At 43.8% G+C, this 26119-nt stretch overlaps 2 protein-coding genes across 6 annotated transcripts in view; one reads left to right on the forward strand and one right to left on the reverse strand.

Moving 5' to 3' along the window:
• CEP85L (centrosomal protein 85 like) overlaps nt 1–26119 on the forward strand; it is a 143079-nt gene that overhangs the window by 85385 nt on the left and 31575 nt on the right. For all 5 annotated transcript variants that reach the window (XM_038177762.2, XM_027453598.3, XM_038177764.2 and 2 more), the window contains exon 4: nt 25767–25888. In XM_038177762.2, the coding sequence (XP_038033690.1) occupies nt 25767–25888 (122 nt within the window). The remainder of the gene's footprint in view (nt 1–25766; nt 25889–26119) is intronic.
• Nucleotides 152–10221, reverse strand: PLN (phospholamban). Its single transcript, XM_021270325.4, has 3 exons — nt 10011–10221; nt 5050–5160; nt 152–3371 (listed from the first exon to the last, which is right to left on the reverse strand). The coding sequence occupies exon 3, from the start codon at nt 3246–3248 to the stop codon at nt 3090–3092; it is 159 nt and encodes a 52-aa protein (XP_021126000.1). The 5' UTR covers nt 3249–3371; nt 5050–5160; nt 10011–10221; the 3' UTR covers nt 152–3089.

Here is a 26119-nt window from a genome sequence, read left to right on the forward strand (position 1 = left end):
GAAAAACGGAAAAACAGGTGGATTTATCGACATCTGCTGAAGACCTGGCTGAGAAGGTGCATCTTTAAGTCCAATGTATTTTTTTTGTCCCTGATCCAAACCTTTCCCAGTATAAAGCTGCCACAGATGTTTGCCATTTAAATCACTGAACCATTTTTTGATTTTATTTTTATTTCTTATTTTTTGAGAAGAGTGTTACAACATCGCCTGTTCAGCTTTCTTTATTCACTATCAGTGTGTAAGACAAAGGAGCAAAAATACATAACATTGGGTGGAGCAGAACAGAGAAATGAAAACTTAATCCAAGCCACCTGCTGAATCTGGAATTTTTATTATGGCTTATAAAAGTATTGAACTTATTGCTTAAACTTCCATAAAATTCACTAGTACTATATGTACTAGTCGGTGAGTGAAAATTAAGTGTGTGTAAGCGATTTAGACATAGCAAAATACACAAGATTTCTGTTGAAAACTAAAGCAGAATAGACAGAGGTATAAAGAATCAGAAAGCTTTGTGATAACTAGTTCTTTTTCACATCATTTTAATTTATAAGTAGATAATAGGATGGATACTTATAAACTGAATTGTATTTGGATATCTTATTTTATGCATTAATATATTTTCAAACAGTCATTTTAATAAATAAAAATACAGTAGATGCTAGTTGCAAAGCTCTTACAAGCATACAAAGAAGAATACTATGTACAGAAGGGTTTATCTCTGGGTTTGGCTGACGTTTGGTGATGCAGAGCGTGGTAGCAGTTTTTCGTATCAATAGAACCCAAGACACAAACGAACCTCATGGTACGTGCTGAAAAATAACTGCAGGACTTCCAGCCTATTCATATCCTGGTTTTGTTATTGGCTATTTATTATTTTTAAATAAATAATGGATTTTCAGGTACATAAGAGAGACGTGGGTATTCTATTTTTTATGGAGTGTGGTGCTTGCCTTATTCTTAGCAATGCTTTGCTTTGACTTCTGTATATGACCGGCTTGTGGAACCTCTAATTCCAAAATATTCTTAAAATGTATGCATTGGTATTTTACTCTTAGCACCTTTCCTCTTCAGGGAGTTTTCAGTACTATAAAACTGTTAGATTATTTCCAGTACAAGTTTCTTGAAACACTTCCAAAGCAATCTAAAACTACAAACCCTGCCCATCACAAAAATATAGTATTAAAAGGAGAACAAAGTAACTTTATTATGATGATTATTATTTTCCCCTCTGAAGCAGTACAATATTTGTGAACTTTCTTAAGAAGTAGAAATAGGGAAAGTACGCGTACCAAAATCTCATGCATTTGTGGGAGCGGTCAGAAGGCGTGAAACAGAAAGTGAAATTTTTATTGACAGCTGTAGTCAGTAATACTGATAGACTAACTCGAAATGGGGTGCCTGTGTTGCTGATTTCATCAGTGCTTGCCTTAATTCTCATACAGTAACTAATTAACTAACTCTAGTGATTAACCTTGTTCCAGTGATCTGCTCTCAGCACATCTACTTGCTAGTTGGGCTGTGCATCACCACTGGGCTTTCATTACATCCAATACAGATTTTTTTTCAAAGATTTCTTTTCTTCCTGCTCAGCTGTTCATTGTCAACCTCTATGTAGGCAATGTTAAGTCTTAAAGGCAGAATACGAGATTAAGATAAACTTGATTTTTTTTTTTGCATTTATCAATGAGATTGCTTGCATGGGGCAGTATAGAAAGATTCCTGTTGAAAATAGATGTCTGTCTGACCTCTGCAGTTCTTGAGCTTTCTTTAAATTTGAAAACTAAAGTTTCTAGAAATTTAGCTTAACACCAGCAACGTGGGAGTATTGGAAGTGTGCTCAGGCTTATTACCAATAACTGCTGGAGCAGAAATTTCATCTTTTATGTGTTCAGACTGTGGTTTACATACTGAAGAGATTTTTCTGCAATGCTTTCCTTCCGGTGCATAATGGTATGTATCATTTATCGTAGGAAAATGCTTGTTTTTTCTCTAAGGGGTGTTTGCAGTTGAGGATGGTGATGTTACTTGGCTTTTTATGGTATACCCCAGTCACAGTAGTAAGGGTAACCTAAACCTTTTGCTTTACTGCATCAAATATAAGCCACCTAGAATGACATTGGCTAATCTCAAGGTTTTTTGTAGTTTTAAACTAAGGCAATTACTGTGTACATTGCATCAGGCCATAATAAACTTTCCTGAAGCCAAGTATTAAGAAGTTGGAGAACTATTTTTGATTTTTCAGTTGTGCCAATTGTTATGTCACTTACAGAAAATGAAATCGTTGATACCAGTATGGTAGTGTCAATTGTCCTGTAAAAACATAGTGAAAGATCCTTCCAGATGTTTTTTAAACCTGGAAGTTTCTATCTAGTGAAAGTGCGTCAGTGAAAAATGTTGTGAATGGAGTTGCCTTTTTTTCAGATCCACATTGTGTGTGTATATACATATATATAAGATCCCATAAATAGGGAGAAAAGCATTTGAAGTAATTTAATCTGGGCTAGAAGGTATTTTTCTCTTTCTCTCATTCTCCTAAAAATGCTAGAACAATTTGAACGCCTTCAGTCGGTAACACGGAGGTGCAGTGTCTTGGAGTAAGCAGAGCAGAAACTCTCCCGGTCTGTGCTGTGGATCTGTGTGTCTGCAGCTCTGCTGTGGCTGCATTTGGGATAGGCCCAGTGGCTTACGGGCTTTCAGAGAAACTAAAAGACACCCAGCCCTGAAGACATGCAGTTGCTGTTTGCGTGTACTGGCTAAACCACCGAGAGCTGGCTAAAGCCTGGAGAAACTTACCAGCTCCCCGGAGAGGCAGTGCTTTACACCAGTCACAAAAGACAGCTCTGGCCCGAGACAGGTAAATTAGGTCATGCACAGCTGTGTAACACAGGCTCGAGACACCGTTCTGCACAGAAGTGTGTGTTTAATACATGTAGCAGGTGGGAAGAGAAGAGTGCTGCGGCTGGCATACAGCTTTAGTCCAAGTGCTAGCCCCGCTCCCAAGAGGATCCTTGCATTGGGGTTGGAGGTGGAGGTCTCTTCCCTTTGGGTGGCTTTCCTAGCGGGCAGTGCAGAGAAGTGCTGGAGCTTCAGAGGAGCATCACAATGATGCAGATCAGCAAGAGGCAAATTAAAATCAGGCAGAAATTCACAAAGAGCTCCTGGAGCCTTTGGCGTGCTTGTGGGTTGACCTCAATAGTTGAGGCTCTCCTCAGAGCAGAGCGGGTTATGTATTGGACCTTCTCCATGGCAACAAGAAAGCAGAGGGCACAAATCAGAGGTTTTAGGAGTGCAGGAAAGAAGAGGAGTTGTCAGGAACAGTGCAAAGTGCCTATTATCTTCTCTTTTTGTTTTAGACAGCCTTTGTGGAGCTGGGAAAGCAGGAAAGTGAAGAGTTAGAAACGCAGAAGTAAAGTGCTTTGATAAGTGCAAACGGAGATTGTTTTAAAGCCCTCAGAAGCCCGAAATAAATAGGTTGCCTTCACAGTGGTTTTATTTTAAATTGGGATTTTGACAATTCTGTTTTGCAGGTTTGGGTTTGTGCTGTACTGTGCTTCTCCTCCCAGAGGCTACTGAGCACCTGCTTTTTGGCAGGGGCGATGGATTGTAAAGCAGAAACCATGGAAATGTGGGACTTGGGATCTAAAGCCACCACCTGGGTAACCTTCCCATCCCTCACAGGCTGTGAAAAGGCCAGGGCTGGCCTCCCCCCCTCTCCCCACATTGGGACTGGTTGAGGCACACCTGACAGCCTGCTGGCGTGGCGGGAGGCCCAGGCCTCGCGGCCTGTGCAGGCCATCTGGCTTCCCAGCCCCATAGTTTGGAAGGGAGGGAAATAAATCTTGTCAGTGCCTTGCCATTCCAAGTAAAAATACTTTACGGTGTGTAACCAAAAGCTACGCATCAATGAGGCAAGGAATTTTAGTATATTTCTCGTCAGACAAAGCAGAATGAGGACTGAAATGTTTTTCTCCACACGTGGCACCAAGCGTTACAAAGTTCAAGCACACAGGCAGAGGGCTGCCATGAGGGACAAAATAAAGCCTGTGTATAACTTTGTCCTGTAAGCGAGCGTGTTTTATTTCAAGGAAATTGTCTCCCTTGTGATGGCAGATGGATGGGGGTATCTGCTGGCTTAAAACTCCCAGCACACAGCTGGGGTGTAAAACACCTTTGTGAGCCCTGTGTGGCGAGGGGCTGACCCTGTGCTTGCTCTGCTCAGCAAAGGGCTTCCCAGCTGTGGTGGCAATGTCAGAAATTACTTCCTAAGGTGACGATGGCATATGCATCTCTCAAACTTTGCTCTGAAAGCTGAGCTTGCCCCTCATGTGTATCATGATACACAACCCCTCTTTCAAGAAATGATACTGATGCCTGTCTTCCTATCTGTTTGTGTATGTCAGATAAAGAAAAACAACTGCTTAGGTGTCCTGCTGCATGAATTATGTGACATCCTGACTGAGTCAGAGACACTGTTGGCCGTAGATTTGTCTTTAGATGTGCCTAAAATGGAAGAACCATAAAATGAAACAAAAAGTGTCTTTCAGAGGGGGCACCACTAAGGGATTTTGCTTGGGATTTTGTTGATTTAAGTTTGAGTGGAGCAGGGTTGGGTCGGAGCTGTGCATACGCACACCAAGCCCATTTCTGTGGGCCGTGTTGGACAGCCTGCGTGCTTGTGAGGTGTCAGTGGTGAGGAGAGGCAGGGGATGTCTCCGGGCTGGGGGGGGACAAGAAGTGCTCTTGCCTTTGGGGAAGCATGTAGTCGGCATGCTCAGTTGAGCTGGCAGGCTGGGTAGTGTATATTAAAGCATATACCTTTTATGGCTAGAGAAATGTGTAGAGAAAGGACCAGGGAAGGTCAAAATACAGCAACTTGGTTTTCTTAACAGCTTGTGTAGGTTTGGAAGTTTTAAAAACACCTCCATGTTGCCTTACCTACTAAGCCTATCTGTGGGAGAAGTTTTCCTGTAAGCAAAGGAAGCAAATGCTGCCCGTTTCAACAAGTTTTTCTTTACAAGTGCAGGGTTTCAAGTAATGACCACGTACCTGGCTTGTTAGTCCTCCATGACGCTGTCACCCACCTCAGGTGTGCGTGAACAGAAGCAGGGTCAGTAACACAGCTGCCGCTGGGTGGCTGGCAAGGTCAAAATGGGCAGCCTGAAAAGCAATTACACAGAAGTGAAGGGTGAGCATCGCCACAGGTAGGAGCTGTTCTCCTCTTTAGGCCCCTGACTGTGTTTTAGGTCAACGTTAAGAAGTGTTACACGTGTACAAACCACTGCTTGAAAGGAAAGTGCAGCAAAAGGGCAAGTTACATTTGACTTTTTAATGTCAAACAGTGTTGTGCTCAGGTGTGACAAGGCCAGAAGGGAGGCTGTTGGCTCTACAGCTGTGTTTAATCCAGCGTTGATGGATGTGAAAGGCCTGCCTTATGCCCAGCACAGCTCCCCAGGCTCACCCCACACGTTTCCCTGTTAGGGGATCCCCTACACCCAGCGCCATAGGGTGAGTCACCGACCACAGTCACTGCTTCCATCGTGGCTGGCATGTGGCTGTTTCCCAGGTTTGTATTAGGCTATTTTTAACCATGTTTCTGGGTGTCCTTCACCACGAGAGGAGATCTGGGGCCAAAGTGAAAACTGGGGGCCACGCTCATTCCTGGTGCAACTGCATCGACTCCATTGAAGTCACACGGGATAAATTTGGCTGCTTTGGAAATGCCACAGCAATTTTAGACACAGCCTGTTTCCTGTCATATGTTTACTAAAAGCAGCAGTGATATCAGTGGAATAGGAGAGGTTTGACATATTTGATTTGTTGCTGCCCCATACGACCAAATTAAGCCCTGAAAAGGTATTGTTTAAAAGTAGGATTGTGCAATAGCATATCTCATAGGTTTTTGCAATGAAAAAATGCGATCCTTGGTCTAGGACATGTTTAGAACCGTTACCAAAAATTTCCTGGTGTAAGAAATTTGTGTTTGTATGAGCAGTGTGATGCCCCTAGGTAGAAAGGTTTATTGCGTGTTCAGAGGAGGTACATTTAAAGATTTATATGCATGGTGCTTAATCTTAATAAGTGAAGAAACGCTGTGAGCTGGGTTGAATCTGGAGCCTTTTGTCCCAGTTGTCTGTGGGTTGCGTGGACCCCTCCGGGGAGGAGATGTAGCAGAGGGTTAAAGCTCTGCCTGTGCCCAGTGCCTGCAGTTAATGTGTAGGCATGCTCATCAGCTTTGCTAGCTTCCTCCCTTAACGTATATATCTTATTTCAAGTTGTGCTGCTTTGTTTTGAACCCTGCCGTAAAATGCCTCCTCGCTGGCTGTGTGGAATCACTCCAGTTGGAGCATCTCAAGTCTGAAAATTGTCCATGTCTGTGTGAGGAAGATGAGGGTAGGGAAGGGAGTGAAGGAGGAGACCGTCTGAATTGGCTCTCTATTCTCAATTTAGTTCAGTGAATAAAAGCTTCCGTCGATAAAACAGAAGTTGCTTACAGGTTTTCAAGTACAGAAGTGATTTACAAAGGTACATTTTTTTTTTCTGCTTGTAAAAGGAATGAAACTGGCTGGAGGTGACTTACTGGGTCTTACCCCAGCTGCTGGGTTTGTATTTATCTACAGTAAGGGTGCAGAATTTGGGTTCCCATTCTGATCCTAGGCTGAGAGTTGCACTAGGCAATTGTACCGAGGAAGAAATGTTAGCCAATTCAACAGCCTGACTGCGGAGAACAGAAAACTTATATATATATATTTATTTTATGTTAAGGAAACAAACAAACAAACAAACAAAAAACATAAAAGGGGTTGGAGGTCAAAAACAGAGATGGGGATGGGTGAGGGCCCAAATGCAGAAAATAGTGCAGGAGATGACAGGCCGAGGGAGGAAAGTAGAAAAATGAGCAAAGGAAGAGTGTGGGAGTGTGGAAAAAGAGCAAGGATTGTGTGAGGGGAAGTAGAAAACTGCAGCTGGAATACATTAAGTCATTGAAGAGAGCTGGAGGCTGACTTGTGGGATATGTTGTCATTTTTTCAACTACATGTGGAAAACTGCTCTGGGATGGGGTAGCAACAATTCAGCTTGTGTATCTGGGGAAGTGCTGGTAAAAGGAAAAGCAAACTCATCCTTTTTGTTTTAAAGTCTGTTTTGTACTGAAGTGTCAGTGTTTTGCATGTGTTTAGGAGAGGACAGGGGAAGGCTCTCACTTTAAAAGCAACAGTTTAGATTCAGTTTTTTCCCCTTCTTACTAATCCATTCCTTTTCCAATTTTCATTGGACTGGTTTTGACGTTCTCCATATTCTCGAAGTGAGATCACCAGTTAGTAAGAGTCTTTATCTGTAGCTCAAGACCATGAGAACAAAAAAGGTGTGGATATCAAGTATTTAAACTGATGAGCACTCAAACATACCAAGCCTGGCATTTTGCTTTTGGGAGTTATCCACATACCTCAGGGCTAGCTGTGACTTTTATCTCTGTGTTGGTCCATTAAAGTAGGCTGGAAGCTCAAGCTTTTGGCTCGTTTTTAGCTCTGGGTTAAATTCCCTGCCTCTGCTGCAGAGCAGCACGGTGGGACCTTGGGCGAGTGCCTCAGTCCTCCGCATTCATCTGCTCCCCTATTAAAAATAGGATGTATAATGCCACGCACGTTTTCTAAGCTGTTAGTATGATTTACCTATTGCATAGCAACTTTTCTATGGGGAAATTAACTTCTTCGTCCACTGCACATGTTGAGTATTTAAAGCTGTGTAGTTTCAAGGGTTCTGGTGGTACCTCTGACATTACTGTTACTAGGAAATGTGGTGGGTGCAATTTGAACTGAAGTGAAAATTGAAATGCATCTAACGTGTACAAAGGAACAGGTGGAAGGGGATTCTGAAAGCTGTATTTTTGTGTTTTTACCCTTTTTAGCAGCTCAGGGGACAAAGACGTGGCATTGATTGAAAGAAGAAACTAGTAGGTAAATTCAAGTTCTGGAAAGTAATCCATGCCAGGAAAGTCCCCTGAAGAGGGCTTGGTCTCTAGAAGGCAAAAGCAATCTTCCAGTTTCTGATAGTTCAGGGATCATCATGTAACTTCCCTGTGGGGCTTTTTGTTTCCCAGCTGGAGTGCTTTTCTATTGCTAGTTCAATCTATTCTTAGAGCGGATAAAAAGGTACACTTGTTCCTGTGTAGGTGTATCCCATACATTTTTGTTTGCTGAAAAATTCACTAAAAATCCTGGATTATGAACTGATTTTAGTGATTTTTGAGTTACACAATAAAGACTGCGTCTCTAACCTTTTTGAAGGATAAGAATTGAATGCGATTTGTTAAAAATAGAAATGTGGTACATATATCAACCTGGTCTCACAAAGCACTAATAATACAGTTGTCTTCATCCCCATGTGCCAAAAGGAGGGCATTGTTTGCTGCGGGCTAAATGCAGTATTTCACATCTGATTCATCGCGATTGTCACCCGCTATGTAGCGCACGCTTATGTCACGACTGCTGGCTGTTGTTACTCAGCATTGGATGTCTGCACCATGGGATGCTACCAGCATGAAATTTTTGGCTTTAACTGAACAGCTGAGCCATGCTGTTGCCCACTTCAGTGCAACTCAGTGATAGGATTTAGGGGGAGGTGGCTGGGAGTCTAACCCTTGGTAGCTACAGGTGTATGCCAGGAAGAGCTGAGGCAAGCAGAGAGATTTCTGTGCGTGTGTGTGCATGAGCTGTGGTGTTATAGGTGTGTGAATGCGGCGTGGGTGCTAGTGGGAAGGCACTCTGATAGAATAAATCCAAACTCTTCACTTGACAATGCATTTTAAGTGACTTTTGCCTTGAAAAAACCGTCTGTATCTGTCAGAATCTGCTTGCTGCTTGTAGGCTTTGGCTCAGAGGCACAGAGGGGCTGAAATGCTGCTCCAGCCTACTGGGAGCAGCTTCCCAAGTGTGGTAGCACCCGGGTGCTTCCCGTAGCCGCCTGCTAGAGATGGGTCCTGGGGTGCTGAGCACCGGGTCTCTGCTCTTACCTGGTGCCTGCCGGTCAGTTTTGGGGGAAGGAACTGAGGGTTGTGTGGTCAGTAACAGGGAAACCCTGCCTCACGGGTGGGTGCGCTGCCTGTCTTCTAGAAGCAGAACCTTAACTATGTGGTGGAGGGGGGAGCAGCAGCTCTAAGGAGAAATCTCCTAGGGTGTACACCTGCATTGCCATGAACCGCATTCCTTTTAAAAATAATTGTATATCTCAATATTAAAATATCCTTTGTGCGGTGTGTTTCTGTGCCCTTATTGTTCGCACTGATTTTAAAGCTGAGGTATTTGGTTGCATGCTGTCTACGCACTTCCCGTAGTTGGGATTAGATGGATTACTTTCTGCAATAAAAATTCAGCTCGTGATGCTACAAATCCTAGCGATTATTTTGTTATTAGAGGCATTCTAGGACAAAATGGGCAGTTACAGTGACCAGAAGGAGAAAAGAAACCTGTAAAGGAATTCACAGCAATCGTACTGTACGAGTTCAGTAGCCAGAATGGAAATCTGAGTAACACGGTACAATTACAGTGCCAGTCCTGCTGTAAACCACTTAAATTTCTTAGTTAAGGGTACTTTTTTGGCATCCAGCACAAAGAGGGGTGCTCTCAACGTGCTCCACCAGCAAAGTGCTGTTTGAGTTAGGTGGGGAAGGAGCTCAGCCTTCCTGGGGCAGTGCAACAGGCAGCTGGGGGGACGCACGTGTCTGCAGAACTGTGAGTGAGTTACTCCTGGGGGGTTTGGTATTTAAAGCAAAAATCTGAGCAGGTTAAAAGGAGGGACAAAGGTCAGAGGAGAATGGTGGAAGCTGCTCGCTTTGCTGCGATGCTGCCTGTGTAAAGCATCTACCCAAGGATGGTTAGGGTCCCACCAGCAGGTAGGAGAAGCTCAGCTGCTTTTGTTGCCCCTGAAATGCAGCATTACCTTTGTGGCGCAGAGCTGGGATGCCTGAGTTCCTGTATCAAAAAAAAATGCATCAAAGAAAAGAGGTGGCTTACCTCTGCCTCTGGGAGCTGGGCAGCAGCCTGCGGGAGCCGCCTGCAGATCTGGCAACTTGTCCGAGTCTGCGACCAAGTGGTGGGAACAATCGGAGCCGGCTGAGGGGAAGAAATAACAAAAGTTTCAGAGGCTGGGCTCCCGGTGTCATTCAGCAGCGCAGAAGTTGTGATTGGTCCCGTTTCTGGCACCCGCAGGCTGCTGCTCTCCACTCGCTCCCAGCAGCAGCGCGTTAAGGCTTTGGCAGCGCCTTCCCTGCGTGCGGGAGCAGCCCTGAGGTTTCCCACCTCCGGGGAAGGGGTGAGCCAGATTCACACCCGCTTCTTCAGGGCGAGAGCTTCAACAGGAGTTTGTTCGGAGGGCTCTTGTGGCTGTGCTGCTTTCGCTACATCGGTGCTGATGTTTGTCCCTACTAAAAAACAGGGCTATTTCGCTGTATTTCACACCTCTTCCACCCTTTCAAGTTAATTCCTAGGTCTTTCTTTTTTTTTTTTTTAATTCCAAATAAAATCCAGCAGGTATCAGTTCATTTCCCAAATTAATCGTTCCTGTATAAAGTGAAGTATTTTACTTTCCCTATAAAACACCCTCACCCCAGTCACCCTTCTTGGGGCTGGAAACTGTGCGAGTGATTTTTGAGAACCTCTCCTGCCTCTGGGTAGCAGTGGCAGCTGGATGCTGCTGCTTTGCACCTTACCTGCTGCAGGGAAAAGCCAGGTGAGACCCCAGCACCCGTATCCCGTGCTTGTGAGGTTTGTCCTCTGGTTGCAGGGGCTGCCTACGAGGAGCAGGTTTCGTGCATGCAGGAAGTGGAGGATTTACTGCATGGGAAAGGACAGGACGAGGCTGCTGAGCCTGCGAGCATCCGGTGTCAGGCTCGGCGTGCGGATGCTCCCGGCAGCGTGAGCGTTTTCCTCATTTGGAAATGGCAGGCAAAAATACAGAAGCTGAGCCTAACTCTAAACACTTAGACCCAGTTTTGACAGTTGCTGCTTAGCAGAGATTAGTGCTTGGCTTTGAACAAGGCACCAGACACGGTAGGTCGTTTTTTTCAGTTGGTTCATTTGTTTTTTTTTCATTGCCTGTGATGCATGCTGCAAAGCAGGGACAGAAGTACTCGAAGACCTTGGAGGCGATGTGCTCCCGCCTGCTTTCAAACTGAGCTCTGTTTTGATTTTTCTAAATAAGGTTTAGCTCTTCTGCAAAATCGGCTATAATGCAATTGAAGTTCGAAACTCGTTTTTAATGTTACAAATCTGACTGCTTTCTATTAGCCTTCAGCACCAGACCCGGGAAATTCAGGGTCGCTCGTTTCATTTGAAAGTTAATTGAGTGTCTCCGCAGCGAGATACTTGTTCCTTAGCAGTGCCAAGGGTTTATGCCATTTACTAATAATGGCATTATTAACGTTGTAAATCTCTGACAGTCAAGCCAAGTGTATTTGGCCTTTTTACGAGGGAAGTTTCATGTTTTTATCACTTGCTGTCATCCAGCAAATGCATGGCTATCGTGTCTGTGTTTGCTTTTTTGTAAATGTAATATGAAACCTGTACCAGAAGTGTTACACTTGGAATTCACATCTGTAGTTCATTATTAAGGTCTCACACCCAGCGCTGCGGTAGCTGTAATGTCAGTTCCTCCCTTTTATCAAGTCATCCTGAAGTGACAATGCTCCTGAGTTACTCTTCCCCAGTTTCTCACCTTTTTGTGTTAGTGAATTGGACAGAGTCATCATTCTGGAGTTGTTTTTTTTCAGATGAGATGCCCTAAAAGAACGGGGGTTGTGCTGGCGAGCAGTTGACAGACAAGCCCCCACAGCCACAGCCAGGTCTCCTTGTTAAAGAAGGATACTTAGGCGGGCGAGGTAGGGCACCAACAGAAACAGCATCATCAGAAACACAACGCATGCCTTCTGTGCGTGCCAATTTCAGATACAGAACTGTTCATCGAGCAAGACTTGGACAGCCGTTTGTCCAAGGACAGCAAAACCCACACCCCTGGCTGGTCTGCAGGGCTGGTACTGGGGCACCTCTCTCCACAGGCTGCGAGGTGGGCGCTGGCATCGCTGTGCCCTGCGGGTCCCAGCGCCCACGGGCATCGGAAAGGAAAAGCTTTAAAAAAAGGAGTCCATCCGCCTCGGAGGTTTTGGTCTGCTTTATTTTGTTCTGAGGAGCAAAAATGTGCAGCTGTTGCTTGCTTGACCTTAAATGGAGATGATCTGGGCTTTCTCCAGTGGGATTAGAGATCTGCCACCAGAGCATGTTTCTTCTCATAAATTTATTTAGAGATCTGGTTGATGTTTGGGATAATGTCCAAAAAGAGACGTGTTACACTGCAGCATACCAGCTCCTCTATTTAAATAATAATAAGACTTGTGGGCACATTGGCAATAATTTCCTAAACTTTTTTTTTCTGTTGTATGCTGGTTTTTAAAACATTGGCCACCTGTGTAATCGTGAGATGTCACTATCTGGCCCGTTGATAATCTGCATGGGAACAAACCATAGCCCAAGTCCCGTTATTTATAAAAGCCAAGAAACCCAGCAGTAAGTCTGAGTACTCGCGTTACCACAGCCCTTCCTAGCGCTTTTCCCATTGTTCCGAATCCTGACTCACACCCTTACAACATCGTGCTGCCTCACGTTTGATTTTCAAATAACCAAAAGTGAAGAGAAGGAAGAAGCGGGTGCCCCCAAAACGCACACCAGTTTCTGTGTGTAACTGGGACAAAGGGACAGGTGGTGGCATGAAAGCTGAGCATGGGAATGAAAACTTCCCTTTTGTAAGCAGGGTTTCCTGACCTGATCCTGAGGTGCTTCCTGCAACGTGTAGTTGCTGGTAGCCATTGAGGCATCGCAGATGTGGCTTAGGAGGCACTTTTTGAGGTTTTCTGGTAAGGGAAAGGATCTGGCTAATCTGTCCTTCGGTTATATTTGTACTGCAGGCCTACTTTGACTTAAAGGGAGGTGGGCGTTTTTCCTTCCCTTTACAAATACAGGCAAAGTAGTGTTTTAGCTGGTGTGAACAGTCTAGATTTACAGCAGGTAAGGAGGTAGCATAATCAATTTGGAGATGCTCACATTGCTCGCACCTCTGAGTTCTCTTGCTCGAATTTGCTAGCTTTATGACCCAAATGCTTCTGCTTTGCCTGATGCATCCTTTAACTCTCAGGTGATCTCACTGGAGTCTCAGTCAGGTTCTGACAGTCTCTTAGGGATGTTTTCAGGATGCATGGGGTCGAGGTTGCCTTTTTGAGGCTGCAGACTTCCCTGCTGCTATAAGCGAGGCTTACAGTCTCCTGTTAGCATTGTAGGAAGCAGCTCTGCTGAGAAATGTAGGCCTTGGCGTCGTGTTCTTATCCTCTGGGACAAGAAGTATTTACTTCTCCTGAGCAGTCATTAAAGTAGACTGATCTTCACGTTTTGTTCTTCATTATAAACAAGGTGGATGAAGTTTCTGAAGCTGCAGCTTGTGAAGCGATTAAAACACCCGTACAAGGTAAATGAAGAGCAAACTTCAACTTGGGCTGAAATATTTCTCATCTGGGGAATGCCGAAGACTCTGGTAGGACTAGTTGCCTGGTCTGTTACTGACCAGAGACATTTTCAGAAAGGTCAGCTTGAATGTTTTCACTTCAGTCAGTGGTACTGGCATGAACTTTTAACCATTAAAGCAGATTGCAGAGCTCTGGGGCATACCATGGCTGTTTGTTGTCTTTGCTGCTTTGGCCCGATGCTAGCAGAGGGGCAGGGGAACAAGAAATCTTGCCTGGCTCTTGCTCTGAAAACCCACAGTGGCCTCCCTCTTCCCATACCCCCCTGCAGAGAGCTCTTCTTTCCCTTGGATTTGACAGAGCCAGCACGGACTTGACCCATGGAGCTTTTTTATTTTGCAACAAGACATTGACAGCACAAAAAGCTGTGCTCCTTCAAATACCTGCGTGCCTGAATAGCAGTGAAAAGAGGCTAAGGAAAGCCAAATCAGTAACTTGAAGTGTAGCAGTTTGGTGAAAAGGGCCTTCAAAATAGCAACGTGATACAGAATAGGAAGCTCATTGATCTTCATTATAGTGGATGGTTTCTTCCTTTCTGTGAAATTCGTGTATGAGAGCTGAATCCTGGTGTTTACCGGTGTCCCCAGTTGGTTAAGCGGGACGCTGTGCTCTCGGCGGTGCGCTGAGATCCTTATACCTAAGAAACTGTGTTGAGTGTCTTTGAGATAAACTGTTCTAGGAAGCACAGAGATTAGCTGTGTCACTTGACATGCTATGAGTGATGGACGAGCGGCGGGACAAAGGCACATGAAGGAGAGATAAGGTTGGAAGACCGTGTTCCAGTTGCCAAGTGGTGCTGCTGGATTATCTCCACGCGAACAGCAACCGCAGGACGGAGGAGAAGCGGCTGGGGTTGAGCCTCAGCTGCTGCGTGTCGTCACCTGCAGCTTGTCCGAACACAAACACGAGCTCTGCCTGAGCGAAGGGCTTGCCGGCAGCATTTGGGAGCTGAGGGATCCTCTGGTGAGGCTACTGCAGGAACCACCCCCATGTAGCATGGGGGGGAGCTCGTGGACCAGTGGCCTCAGCTGCGTGTTCACCTGCTTAGTCAGTGTCCTTGCCCACTGCTCACCCTTTTTTTCTTCTTGAGAGCAGCTCTATATTAAAAGCCTAGCCTAATTGCTCTGGTTTCTCTCATACCACCCAAAAATTCAGATCCCAAACTTACTGCTTTAGAATTTGAAGGGAAAAAAGATCTTAATGTTTTTCTTTGTTCCATTGTACAATGTGCCAAAATAAAAACATTGTCCTACTCCTCTAGTTCAGACCACATATGAGTTGAAAGAACAGATTTTCCCCATCTTGAAAATATTTTTCGGCTGCGTATTTTGTTGCGAGCAGCTGCTTCCTGATGGAAATTCTGCTCTTACTCACCGGAGCGTGGAAATCTTGTCATGCACAGTCCTGCAGGTCCTTTTGGCTGTATCTGTCCGGCCACCAAGATGATGCAGAGCACTTTTCTTCTTCATTTATGACTCTTTTCTTACAGTAGAAACTCTTTGCTTTCTCGTGGCCTCTATGGAAAATGAATTTGGTCCTTTATGGGGACTTGGTAGAAAAGGCAGTGCTCCTCTATAAATTAAGAAATGCAAATTAAACCGAGGCGGTTCGATCAGAAACATGAATGTTGCCACCTTCTAGACAAACCTCCTGAGCTAAAATACAGTTGCCTAATCCATGTTATTTGGGGTTACTGGTACTATTTTTGAAAGAAGAGACCAGTGTATATTTACAGTTTGGTATATTCTTGTGATAAACCACAGTGTTTACATTAAACTTGAAATTGTTCCGACTGCAGTAACTCCCGTGTAGAAGTGTATGGATTAAGGCCATAGCATGTAATTTAATTAGTTTAATATTTCAGCTGCTACTGTGAACAGAGTATGAACAAAGTTGTTAAGGGAAGGGAAAGGAAAAAAGGGGAATACTTCACTGTCAAAATGGTCTTTGAATATGCTTCTGGGGTTGTATAGCTGAAAAACTGCTTAAATATTGGACGTGACTTTTTCACTGTGTGCCTGTAGTGCTGGTATCTGTGACCGTGCTGGTACCTGTTATCAGGGCGTATGCATGGGTTTTATTTTCATGATTTAACGTTTTCATTTATTAAGTAGAGAAGTATTTAGGATTTAATCAAGACCACAGAAGCAGAAGTATGGAGGGGTTCCTGAGTTCCCCACCGAGCACTTGGGCTTCCTGGTGCTTCTTCCCACCCACGCGGGATTTTGCAGATTTTCATTCCTCTGAAATGCCTCAGTAATGACAGTACAGAGAAGCACACTAAGAATTAAAACAAACTTTTGTGTTTGACTAAGGGGCAGGGTGTAGCTTAATGGAAATAAAGAGGACTGGAAACTGGAGAACAATGATTTTGAATCCCAGCTACGTTACTGATTTGAGGATGTTTCCTTCAATGTCTTCCAAGACTGTAAGACAGCTATTTTGAACCTGAATCACAGAGAAACTGGATGAAGAGGTGCACGTACAGCTTTGAACCAGCTCTTAGTTCCTTCCAATGCTTGGTGTTAGTGATGTGCTGTTAGTATATTGGGAAGGGTTTGCTGCAGATGCCCCTTGTAGCAGAGTGGTCCAATCTCCACAATGTTTTCCCTTTCATTCTCCCTGTATTGGACACAGAAAGGCACCAGGAGAGATGCTTCAGGCTGCTGTGTGGTGCAGCATTTTCAGCATTTTGGGAAATGTATTCAGAGCCTCTGAACCAGAAGATGCAACTTTTGTCTTCAGTTTGGCTCCAGGAATGTTCAGGGTGGATAAAACCTTGTGTTTTTTTTTTTAATCAATCACGTAATTCATTCAATGGGTGGTAGGGTTTCTTTTAGGCAGGAATAGTCTTTATTTGTATCAATAACACCAGTATGTTACTTAGAAAATTTGTTTTCCACACTAGAGAATCTGCTGTGTTTTGGTACTTCTTGGCGAGCCATGAAAAAATTGTCTTAGCTTTTATCTCAGTGTCCTTTCTGTAAAATGAGACTCTGAGGGCTTTCTTTTTAAGATACCTTGAGGACCTCCAAGTGGGACGTGCTGGTTGCTGGTGATGGAAGTGCTATTTATTTTTAGTGTGATCTTTCTCTGCTCTATTTCTGCTTATTGTGCTCGGGTTCTAGGGCTTTCCACCACCCATCCCCATGCATTTATCTCCTGAAGACGGAAAACACCTTCACACACTGACACGGATGTTGGGATGCACACTTACATCATCCCGCTGCTTCTGTAGGAGACAAGTACGTTTCAAGTACCCCTCATAAACTCAAGTGGAAAAGGTTCATAATTTGGACCAAAGCCAAACAGTTTAAAAATCCCACGCACAAGCTACGTGAGTACCTTCTGTGCTTGTGTGGTTCCACATTTCACAGACGCTCCTGCGTGAAACTGGCTGTGTTTCTTGTGTTTGTCAGTGGCGCAGGAGTTTCAGGCCAGAATCTGCAAATTCCTGACTTCTGAGATGCCAGGACCTGACCTTTCTGGAGGACGAAGCCTCTGTAATTCCCTCTAAAATCTGTGGGGAAAAACAAAACCACTAACAAATAAGATACGTGGTGTTTCCGTGTGTTTTTTGTTGTTTGCATTTTTTTTAAGCTGATTTTTCAAAATTATGTGTCATTTCTGGTTGCATAATGATGTATGTGTACTGTACGGGGATGGGGGTAGGACGATGCCCCTGAGCAATGGAGATCTTCTCGCAGTAGATCCGCCTGCTGTGCTGCTTGGTTTGCTGGCTGAACCACGCACAGTTCCTCCAAGCAGGAATCCCTGCAGTGGGGGCAGAAACTCTGAGTATGCCTCTAATTTTTACATCTGCTGAAGCTTTTTAAGGTAGTCACCATCAAAAGTAAAGGAGTTTTGTACTGCAGAGCTCCCAAATCCGTACATCTTATTAACTTTGCACCAGCCTGTTTCTTTGGAGAACTTGTTTTTATCTTCTCATCCCCGGTAAGGTGACTGCACTAAATCCAAGGTGACTTTGCTAAATCCCCCACAAGCTGTTGCTTATAAAACATCCTTGTCTTTCTTCCCTTAGTCTTTGTTCATGGTAATGAGAGTTGGAGAACAACAGGAGTGGGTTTTGCAGGGATCTTTTGGAGGTTGTTTCTCCTTAACTGTTCAGGTTTATCCACATAAGAGGGAGCAGAAGGCAGGGTGCCAATACCTGATCGTTCCTTCCCCGTGTGCCGTCAGTCACAACAGGTACAGGCGCTGCATCTGCCAAACCTGAAAGGCTGCACCTCATTCTTTGTGCAAGTGCCCAATGAGACCAGCTCTGGATTGCTATTTTTAAATATTTTGTGTGTGTGTGAGTTTGTGTGAATACTTGGTTTTGTTTTCATATAAATATTTTGAGCGTTTATGCTTTATTTTTGTGGGATTTTTTTTTGTTTGTGTTTAACCTCTGTGAAATCTGATGAATGTTAAATCCATGGTTAATGTCTCTTTGAAAGACAGCAAAGCTGAAACAAACAGTGCAGAAGAGAGGCCCGGCTTTCTGGTCTGGAGGCTAACACCCTGAAGATCTTCCATCTGACAAATGGGCACCATTGGTGAAGGATTTGCCAAGGATCAGTTTTTCCCAAATGCCTACTCCTGCTTCACATTAACTTGAGGGGAGGACACCTCTCGTTTGAGGTCTTTGCACGTCTTGTCCAGAGAATCTGATGCTGTCTGCTTCTTACGGTCTTTTAAATTTTCTTTTCCAATTACTGCACAGCAGGTATGCTTTTTTTCTCCCTAATATTTGCCCAAGTTACACACCCTTTTCATCAGCCTCTTGTCACAAAAGGGCTCCCATCCGTTTCTGTGCAGGACTGGTGCCTGAAGGCTGGCAAAAAGGGAAGCCTTTTTGCTTCTTTCTAGGTCACTTCTGCATCCCCTCTTCTTTAGCAGTGAGCAGGAATAATAAGTAATGAATGAACAATTAACACAGGTCCTTCAGAAGCTGATATTTGTAGATATCAGCAATGTATAGTTAACAAAAAGGGTTTTATAAGTGATCAGAACTTGGTCGAGGATGTCCAAGTGCAAGTGTCGGAGATACTGTACTTCCAGGGATGTTTCCATTCACAATGGATTCATGACTTACATTTTCTTCCCAACTATTCTTTTTCTTTTTTTTTTTTTTTCTAATCTATTTCTGCCTTATTCATCCTGCCTGTAAAATCTCACAGAGAAAAGCGCGTGCCCTACATTCGCACAGCACTTAAAGCAAGGGGTGTTTTGTTTTACCCTTTGATTAACCGTAGTCACTTTTTGGTCATGCTGCTCTCCAGGTCAGAATGGGAAACCAAGGAAATGGAATTTAACTTCATTTTACTGATTCCCTGAAAATTTCAAGACCAAATTTAAAAAAAAAAAAAAAAAAAAAAAAAAAGTGGAAAAAAAAATAAAGATCCTGGTTGTTTTCCTTCTAGAAGCTCCCTTTCATCTCCTGATTTATTTTTTTTTAGTAGAGAACATTTGAATTTAAATGCAATGGGATGATAACAAGCACACTTAATAAAACAAGTGCTTCTATACTTAGGAAAGACCCAATTGTTATCAGTGGAAAATTCCAGGCGTTGCTGCTTTTAACGTCATGCTAAGTGGCACCTCGAAGTGTTTTGTGTTCGTAACGTTTGCCAGAATATAAATGGAAAGGATTTCTGACAAAAATAATATTGGCGTTGTGCGGAGCGCGAAGGAATGCTGTAGCAGCGCATAAAAGCCAGGGATGTGCCAGGGCTGATGGCGAGACGGGCGGCAGAGGGTGCCCTGTGCTCTGATGAGCGCGGTGGTAGCTGAAGGTGGCCGAGATGAGGAGCAATGGGGACGGCCACGTGCCTGCACCTTGCAGCCAGACCCTCCTGCAGGCAGCAGTGGATACCTGTGGGGATCCTGCCCAGCCCTCCTAGCTGATATTTCTTTCAGCTGCCTCATTTGCTGCTGGCGGCTTTTGCCTCATACCCCTGCAGGTGCTAGAGGGAGTGAAACCTCCTGGTCAGGCAGTGGCCGTCACTGCAGTTGGCCTCCTATGCCTCCGTGCCATGCCAGCAGGAGCAGAACCACTTTTTTTTTTCCCCCGTGGTGATCTGCATCCCTGGCCGTGGTGGTTGTTTCCCTCTGGCTCAGTTTCCCAGCGACTTGCTGTGAGCTCCCGTGCCGGGGGACGGCCGCGGGGGTCAGCGCCCGCCTGGGGCAGCTCAGCAGCCACAGCCCAGGGCACTGGGAGAGGCCCTGCAGAAACTGCAGCGGTGCAGAGGCTGCTCCCTGCTTGCTGCGGGACAAGGCCATGTATTGCTGAGCCAATTTTGAGACTCCAAATGAGCAACATCCCGTTAGCCTCCTGCACATGGGGATACCAGTTGGCGCATCCGTCGTGCCGGCTGCCTGTACTTTGGCACTCCCGTGTGTGAAATCCATGCAGCTCAACTGGGGCTACGTACATGTAAAATCAGCCCCTTTTTAAACGAGTTTTAATCTTTTCAGCCTGTGAGGTTTGTGCCTCACTGCCATTGTCCTGATGGGTCATTAAGTAAGGGAGGGCTTGGCCTTTGGTTCTGAAATTTTATTCACTGTAGCTCTTAAAATTTGCGTCTTCTTTCAGCTGCTGGTGAGATGCTTTAGCTACTAATCCCTATCTCTTTTAGTTTGTTCTTTATTCTCCTGACACTCTTATCCCCAATTTCATTCATTCTGTATTTACCTGGTACTCTTATTCCAAATTTCATTCCACCGGTCCTGGTCATATACATACTCTCAGCCTGGGAGCAAAGCATTTGCTGTCTCTTCAGCCCATGTCCGTGGCGTTTAGCTCTTTATTCATAAATCAGTTTTTCTTAGCTTCCTAATATTAGGCTTGCTCTTCTTTGAACATGTTCTACTATTTCAGTGACTTTCTCGTGCTGTGATGCCCGGGACTGAACATGTTTTTCCAGCTGGGTTTGTGCCAGAGCTATTTAAAGTCACTGTTGTATTCCTTCCCTCTCCCCCTTTCTCTGTGACCCGACATACCGTGTGTAGGCAGCCCAGACTTGCATGCAGCTTGTTTTCAGGCAGGTTAAACTGTGAACTCCTGGCAGGTCTGTTCTCCCTGTAGGTCTGTGGTCCTCTAGTATTCATTACTTTGCAGTTTACATATCTCTATAGAGTATGTTTTGGATTTTTTTCCCAAGCTTTACTGATTTTTGGTACTTCTTTCATGTTGTATTTCACCGCTTCCTGTTGGTGTGATTCTGACCTCTCTCTGATACATCCGCATCTCTCAGTACCTCAATTTAATGTTTCAATTTTGACTTCAATTATCTACTTCTCCTCATTAAAAATTCCCCAAGGAACACCTCACTGATGGAGCGAGGGTGCAAGGGCGCGATCAGATGTTCTCTCTCCCCCACGACTGCTCCAGACTTGTGGTAGAATAGCAGGACGTGATGCAGCCAAGGTGCTCCTGCCAAGAGTTTTACGGATTGCATTCGGCCGAGCAGAACCACTGCCTCCCCTAAATGGCAAAGATGGAGCAGAGAGGAGCAGCAAGTAGGTGGTGGTGAAATACAGACACCACAAGTCAGGGTTTCTTAATTCAGACTGTGGCCTTGTTTTTACCCGTCCGGGAGTCTGTTTGTTTTTGTGGCTGTTTCTTCTAGTGCCTTTCGGCCAGGCACAGCATCTTTCTGTAGAAGTGATTCCTTGCAGAAATGCTCCTTGCTTTGCTTTAAAGTGATTTCAGGGCTGACTCGACCGTTGCAGCCTCATCTCATTTCTGCAGTGTGAAGGTCCCGAGCCCTGCCTTGCTGTGCTGGCAAGAAGACGGATGACCTTGCAGGACTGCCTGAACTAACGCTGTGTGCCGAAGCACTCGCCTGATGTTGGGAAGAGGTCTGGGTGGGGAGGAAGGGATGGGCAAATCCTTCTGCCCTTGTTCTGTGGCTGGGAGCTCATTAGCGACCACCGCGCAGGCTTTGCAGATCGGATCCCTTCCCCATCACAGGGGCAGCCCCGAGGCACAGCCCACGGCAGGAGCCGCTTGCTGTCTGGTGACTTTGGTTGCACCCATTCTTTGTGGTGGTTACCTTTGGATGCCCATAATTATCTGTCTCCTGAACAGGTAATGCCTGTGAAATTTGCCAAGAGAAGACAGGGCCCTACAGAGCAGCCTTTGCCCAAAAGGGATCGTTCGCTTAGCTTAAATTCTGGCTCTCTTTGGCTGTCCGTAGTGGCCCGTGAAAGCTTTACTGACGTAGTATAGACGGTACTAAATTATTTCAACTGCAGCTTTCAGAAAAAAATCTTTAAACTCCACTTTTTTTTTTTTTACCATTAGCTGTCATTTTGACATTTTCAGATTCCAGCTCTCCTCTGCGATAGGCTGTGTTACTGTTACTAGGTGGGGCGGGGGTGCTGTGCTGCTCTGGGGGCTGAGACACCAAACAGTTACAGGCAGAAGCCACAGGCATGTCTGGAGGAGATAATCATAATTAGTGCAATTAAAATCCCGGCCGTTACTGGCCTAAATTATCCAAATGTTGCTATCCTCTTGTCCAGAGAAAAGTTATTTTCCCACTGTTAAGGAACATGATGGAATCGGTCAGCAATGTGTGTTCAGAAACAAATACTTGAGTATAGGCTAGCACAGCAAAGGCTTTTTTATTTTATTTTATTTTTTTTCCCAGCAACCAGCTGAGTCTCAGCAGTGACTTGAAGGCCTGCCAAGTCATGAAAGTCAAGGCCAGGACCTTGTCAAAAAAACAGCCTAGTGAGGGCCTTTGGACGCTGCTGTGCAAAGGATACTGCTTTAGCAGAGCAGATGTTCTTAGTCCAAGCTTGATACGCTTGGAAGAGGTGCCAGTCGACAAAAATAGTTGTATTTTCTAGGGTAGATGGTGCAGATGGAAAAGAACGCCGTCTGTTTCAAGCTAGTTCTTTTTTTGTGTTTGTGTTTTTTTCTGTAATTGTGAAGGATTCAAGTTGATTGTGGGTGGCTTGCTGTATACGAATCCTAAAAACTTATCTTGCCTCGTTACTTGGTTTGATTTCCTTAAGAGACAAAACACTCGCATGTAAGCGGACCACCTGTGTGTTCCGCACCATTCGAGGCATCCAAAAAGTCTGGAATGGTCAACACCACGCGCCCACAAATGAGTAAAGTGTCTTGTTATTCTGGGCAGTGCTAAGAAGTATTTTTAGCTCTTTCTTTTTTTTTTTTTTGATTGCTGAAACGTGATAACAGAAACAGATCTTTTGTTGTTGTTTTCGTCTGTTCAGAGTGATGACTTGAAGCACACGGGCAATAGAGATAATGTAAAATAATGTTTTGTGGGTCGTTGTACACGTATACCCAGCTGGCATGTGCTCCATCAGATCAGATATATTCCAAAGGCAAAACAGCTTGATCAGCAGCTAAGGAGGCCGTATGTATTAGACTTTTTAGGAACTTAGGAGCATGTGATTGACAAAATATTACTCTGTTATTAACTTCGTTGCCTTGCTTTTCAGCAGCCTTAATATTTCATTGACTTCTTGTGTAGTCATTTATTGTACGGACGTTGAAGGCTTTCTTCATAATCGTAGTGCAAACTGTTGAGTTTATTTAAACCTAGCACATAGGCAATGTGCTTTCTGTGACAAATTTTGCTAGGGAAACCATGGGTGGCTTCCAAAATATTTTCAGTTATGACAGGTTCATATTTATATAGCTGTATTGAGTCTCATCCACTCTGTATCTCCTCTTAGTTGCTTTTCCGAAGAAGATTTGTTTTTATCGTTCAGTCTTAAGAGACAAAATTTAGCTTTCTCAGTGAATGGGATGATTTGGCTTTTTAACGCCATAGATCTTCTGTTTATCACGTCAAACTCTTGTGTGGGTTGTTGATTTTTTTTGGGGTAGAGATGGAATTTCTGGCTCAGAGAAGCAGGGAAAGTAGAACAAAGATCTAATCCAGCTGTTTAGGACTCTTCCATTCTTTTTTACTGTACCCAGTGCTGCTGAGGTGGCTATATAAAACAATTAGCTATGGCAGGATGAAGCAAAGGAAGAATTTTGATGACACGAAGTACAGTGATAGTTAGTGATGTTGTCACTTTATACTGCAGGACATGGCATGTGTGACTAAGAGAGGCTTTCCCTGGAGTGGTATTGTGCTGGTGACTATTAATTCAACCAGTCACGAGTACAGCTGTCAGACAGAACAATATGTGACCATCCTAAGGTATTCTGTAAGAACTGAAGACTACTTTGAAGTTCTCAGGTCTGGTTTCAGCAATGCCGACAAAATTAATTTGAGATTTGTAGATCTGTAAAGATTATGCATGTGTTTTACTTACAGGAGGAGTCACAACTCGGTTAACACATCTGTAGTAGATCTTAATCCATGCAGCACTTGGCTTTTCCTTTCCCCACCTCGCAGTAGAGTACAGTACCATCTTCTTAGTTTCCCTGAGCAAGCATAGGTTTAATGGACTCAGTAGAAATGGCAGATGTGACAGGTTTCATTCCCACATCGTTTTCAAACATAGAATGTGCTCCAGCAAGCAGTTGTATGAGGCGCCTTTTTTAGGCACGATATTTAAGAGAATTTCCAAATGCCTTCAGTGGTTTTCATTGCTTGGGGGATGCAATCATGAATGGGCATAGGGCAAGAAATGGCAATCATAGCAACCAGTGAACCGCTTCAGGGTAAAATTTGATTTTAATAATATTTCACATTTTACTTTTCCTCAAAATGATTCTATGAAAAGGAACCGTTTTTCATGTCAACATTGCCTTTTCAATAATATATAATGCTTAATATTGTCCAGCAAGGTACATGATCAACCCTAAACCATCTACGGGCTGGATTCTGGATGTGCGTGTTGATTTTTTTTTCCATTGTTTGCAAATGACTGATAGTATTCCATTAGCTGCTTATTATTTTTATTTTTCTCAATAATTGACGTTAAATGTGTAGTTTGGGGGGGGCGTGGGGTAGATTGGTTTCTTTTTTTTTTTTTTTTTTTTAATCATTCCTAACTAATTATACTACTGCATCTATCCGGTTTGTTAAGCAAAGGAAGTATTCTGTGGAGCAGACCAATTGGACTCGTTGGGATTTCCTTCTTGTGACAGTCTTAAAAGATTCTTTAACTAGTTGATCTCATATCTAGTTTTCTAGAGTTTTAAGTTATAAATTTAATGAGAGAAAATGTGTTTCTGCCTTTTCAAGTTCATTTTATCAACAGGCAAGTTAGGGCAAGTTAGGGATTGAACTGACCTAGACTGAATGGGGAAAAATACTCTTTCAGCATAGAGAAGAGACCATGGATGTCTCTCAGTTCATGACTTCAGCACGTCATGGTTCTGAGGTTTAGGCAGTGATTTCTCTCCGTTCAGTAGAGCTTTGACAAGAAATGCACAGTACTTGAATATTACATGCCTGATTTTAATAACTGATGCTATGTTTTGGTCTTAATGTTAGTTGTTTACTCTTCTTCTAGGGACTTGGTTTAATGGGTGACATTGGTAGTAGGGTTGGACCAGATGATCTTGGAGGTCTTTTCCAACCTTAATGATTCTGTGATTCTCTGATTCTAAACCATGGTGTTGTTGGCTCCTATTCAGCATGGCTGTTGCCTTCAGATCAGTTTGTGGTGAGATGTGCAGTCTGGCCTTTGTGAAAATTAATGGCAAGCCTGAAATCTGTTACTATATGTAATTTTTATTCTTGGGAACAGTTAGAATTTAACCAGAATTATATTTCTATATTCTGTATTCCAAATGTACATGCTTATAGAGGTATTTGTATGCCAAAGTTCCAGGTGGGAGTTGTGAAAGGAATGGTAAGCATTATCTGCAAGTTATCAGTCAGTGTGAAGCTCTCTCATTTCTAGTACTTGAATAATTGCAGCAGGATATGAACGTTCTGTGTTGTTTGCATTAATAAGTAAAGAAGTTTGTTGCCTTAATAAGTGTTTAAGTTCTAAATGAGCTTTTCATCTCAAACTGCTTTCAGAGCTGTGAATTCATTAGTACAGACATGATAAAATGGTGTTTAAATCACTGATGAAGTTTGTTAAAGAAAGTCCTTATAAATCCATTTTTTTTTCTATAAAGCAAATCCGAAAAAGTTACAAAGCATTGTTACGTTTCTGAAACAACAGACTACTTTGTAAATTCCCTGATATCTAGGAGATTATCTACTTTTACTGTTTTGGAGGCTAATGATAGAAATGTTTTATGCAGGTTCCAACTGGAACATCTCGTCAGAGTTACCCAACTACCAGCTATCAGGACTTCAGCAACTGGGAATCTCTAATGAAAATTAAAGAGGGGCTGCTAAGACAGAGAGAGATCGTGATCGACCGGTGAGTAAGCTGCTCCTGCTGCATCTGTTAGATGACATGAAAGCTATGGTGTAGAAACTGACTTTCAGGAGAGCTGCTTATTCAGTAAAGTTGTTAGTTTTCAGTCCAGCAAATATTTACTCACAAAATATGTGGTACCTAGACCTTGCCAGGAGAGAAGACAGGCCACTTGCTAAAAGTCTTTTACTGATTTGGGAATGTACTTAGGGGTCTGATGTCTTTGAAGTAGAA

Source organism: Anas platyrhynchos, chromosome 3, assembly GCF_047663525.1.
Source record: "Anas platyrhynchos isolate ZD024472 breed Pekin duck chromosome 3, IASCAAS_PekinDuck_T2T, whole genome shotgun sequence".
Classification (NCBI taxonomy): domain Eukaryota; kingdom Metazoa; phylum Chordata; class Aves; order Anseriformes; family Anatidae; genus Anas; species Anas platyrhynchos.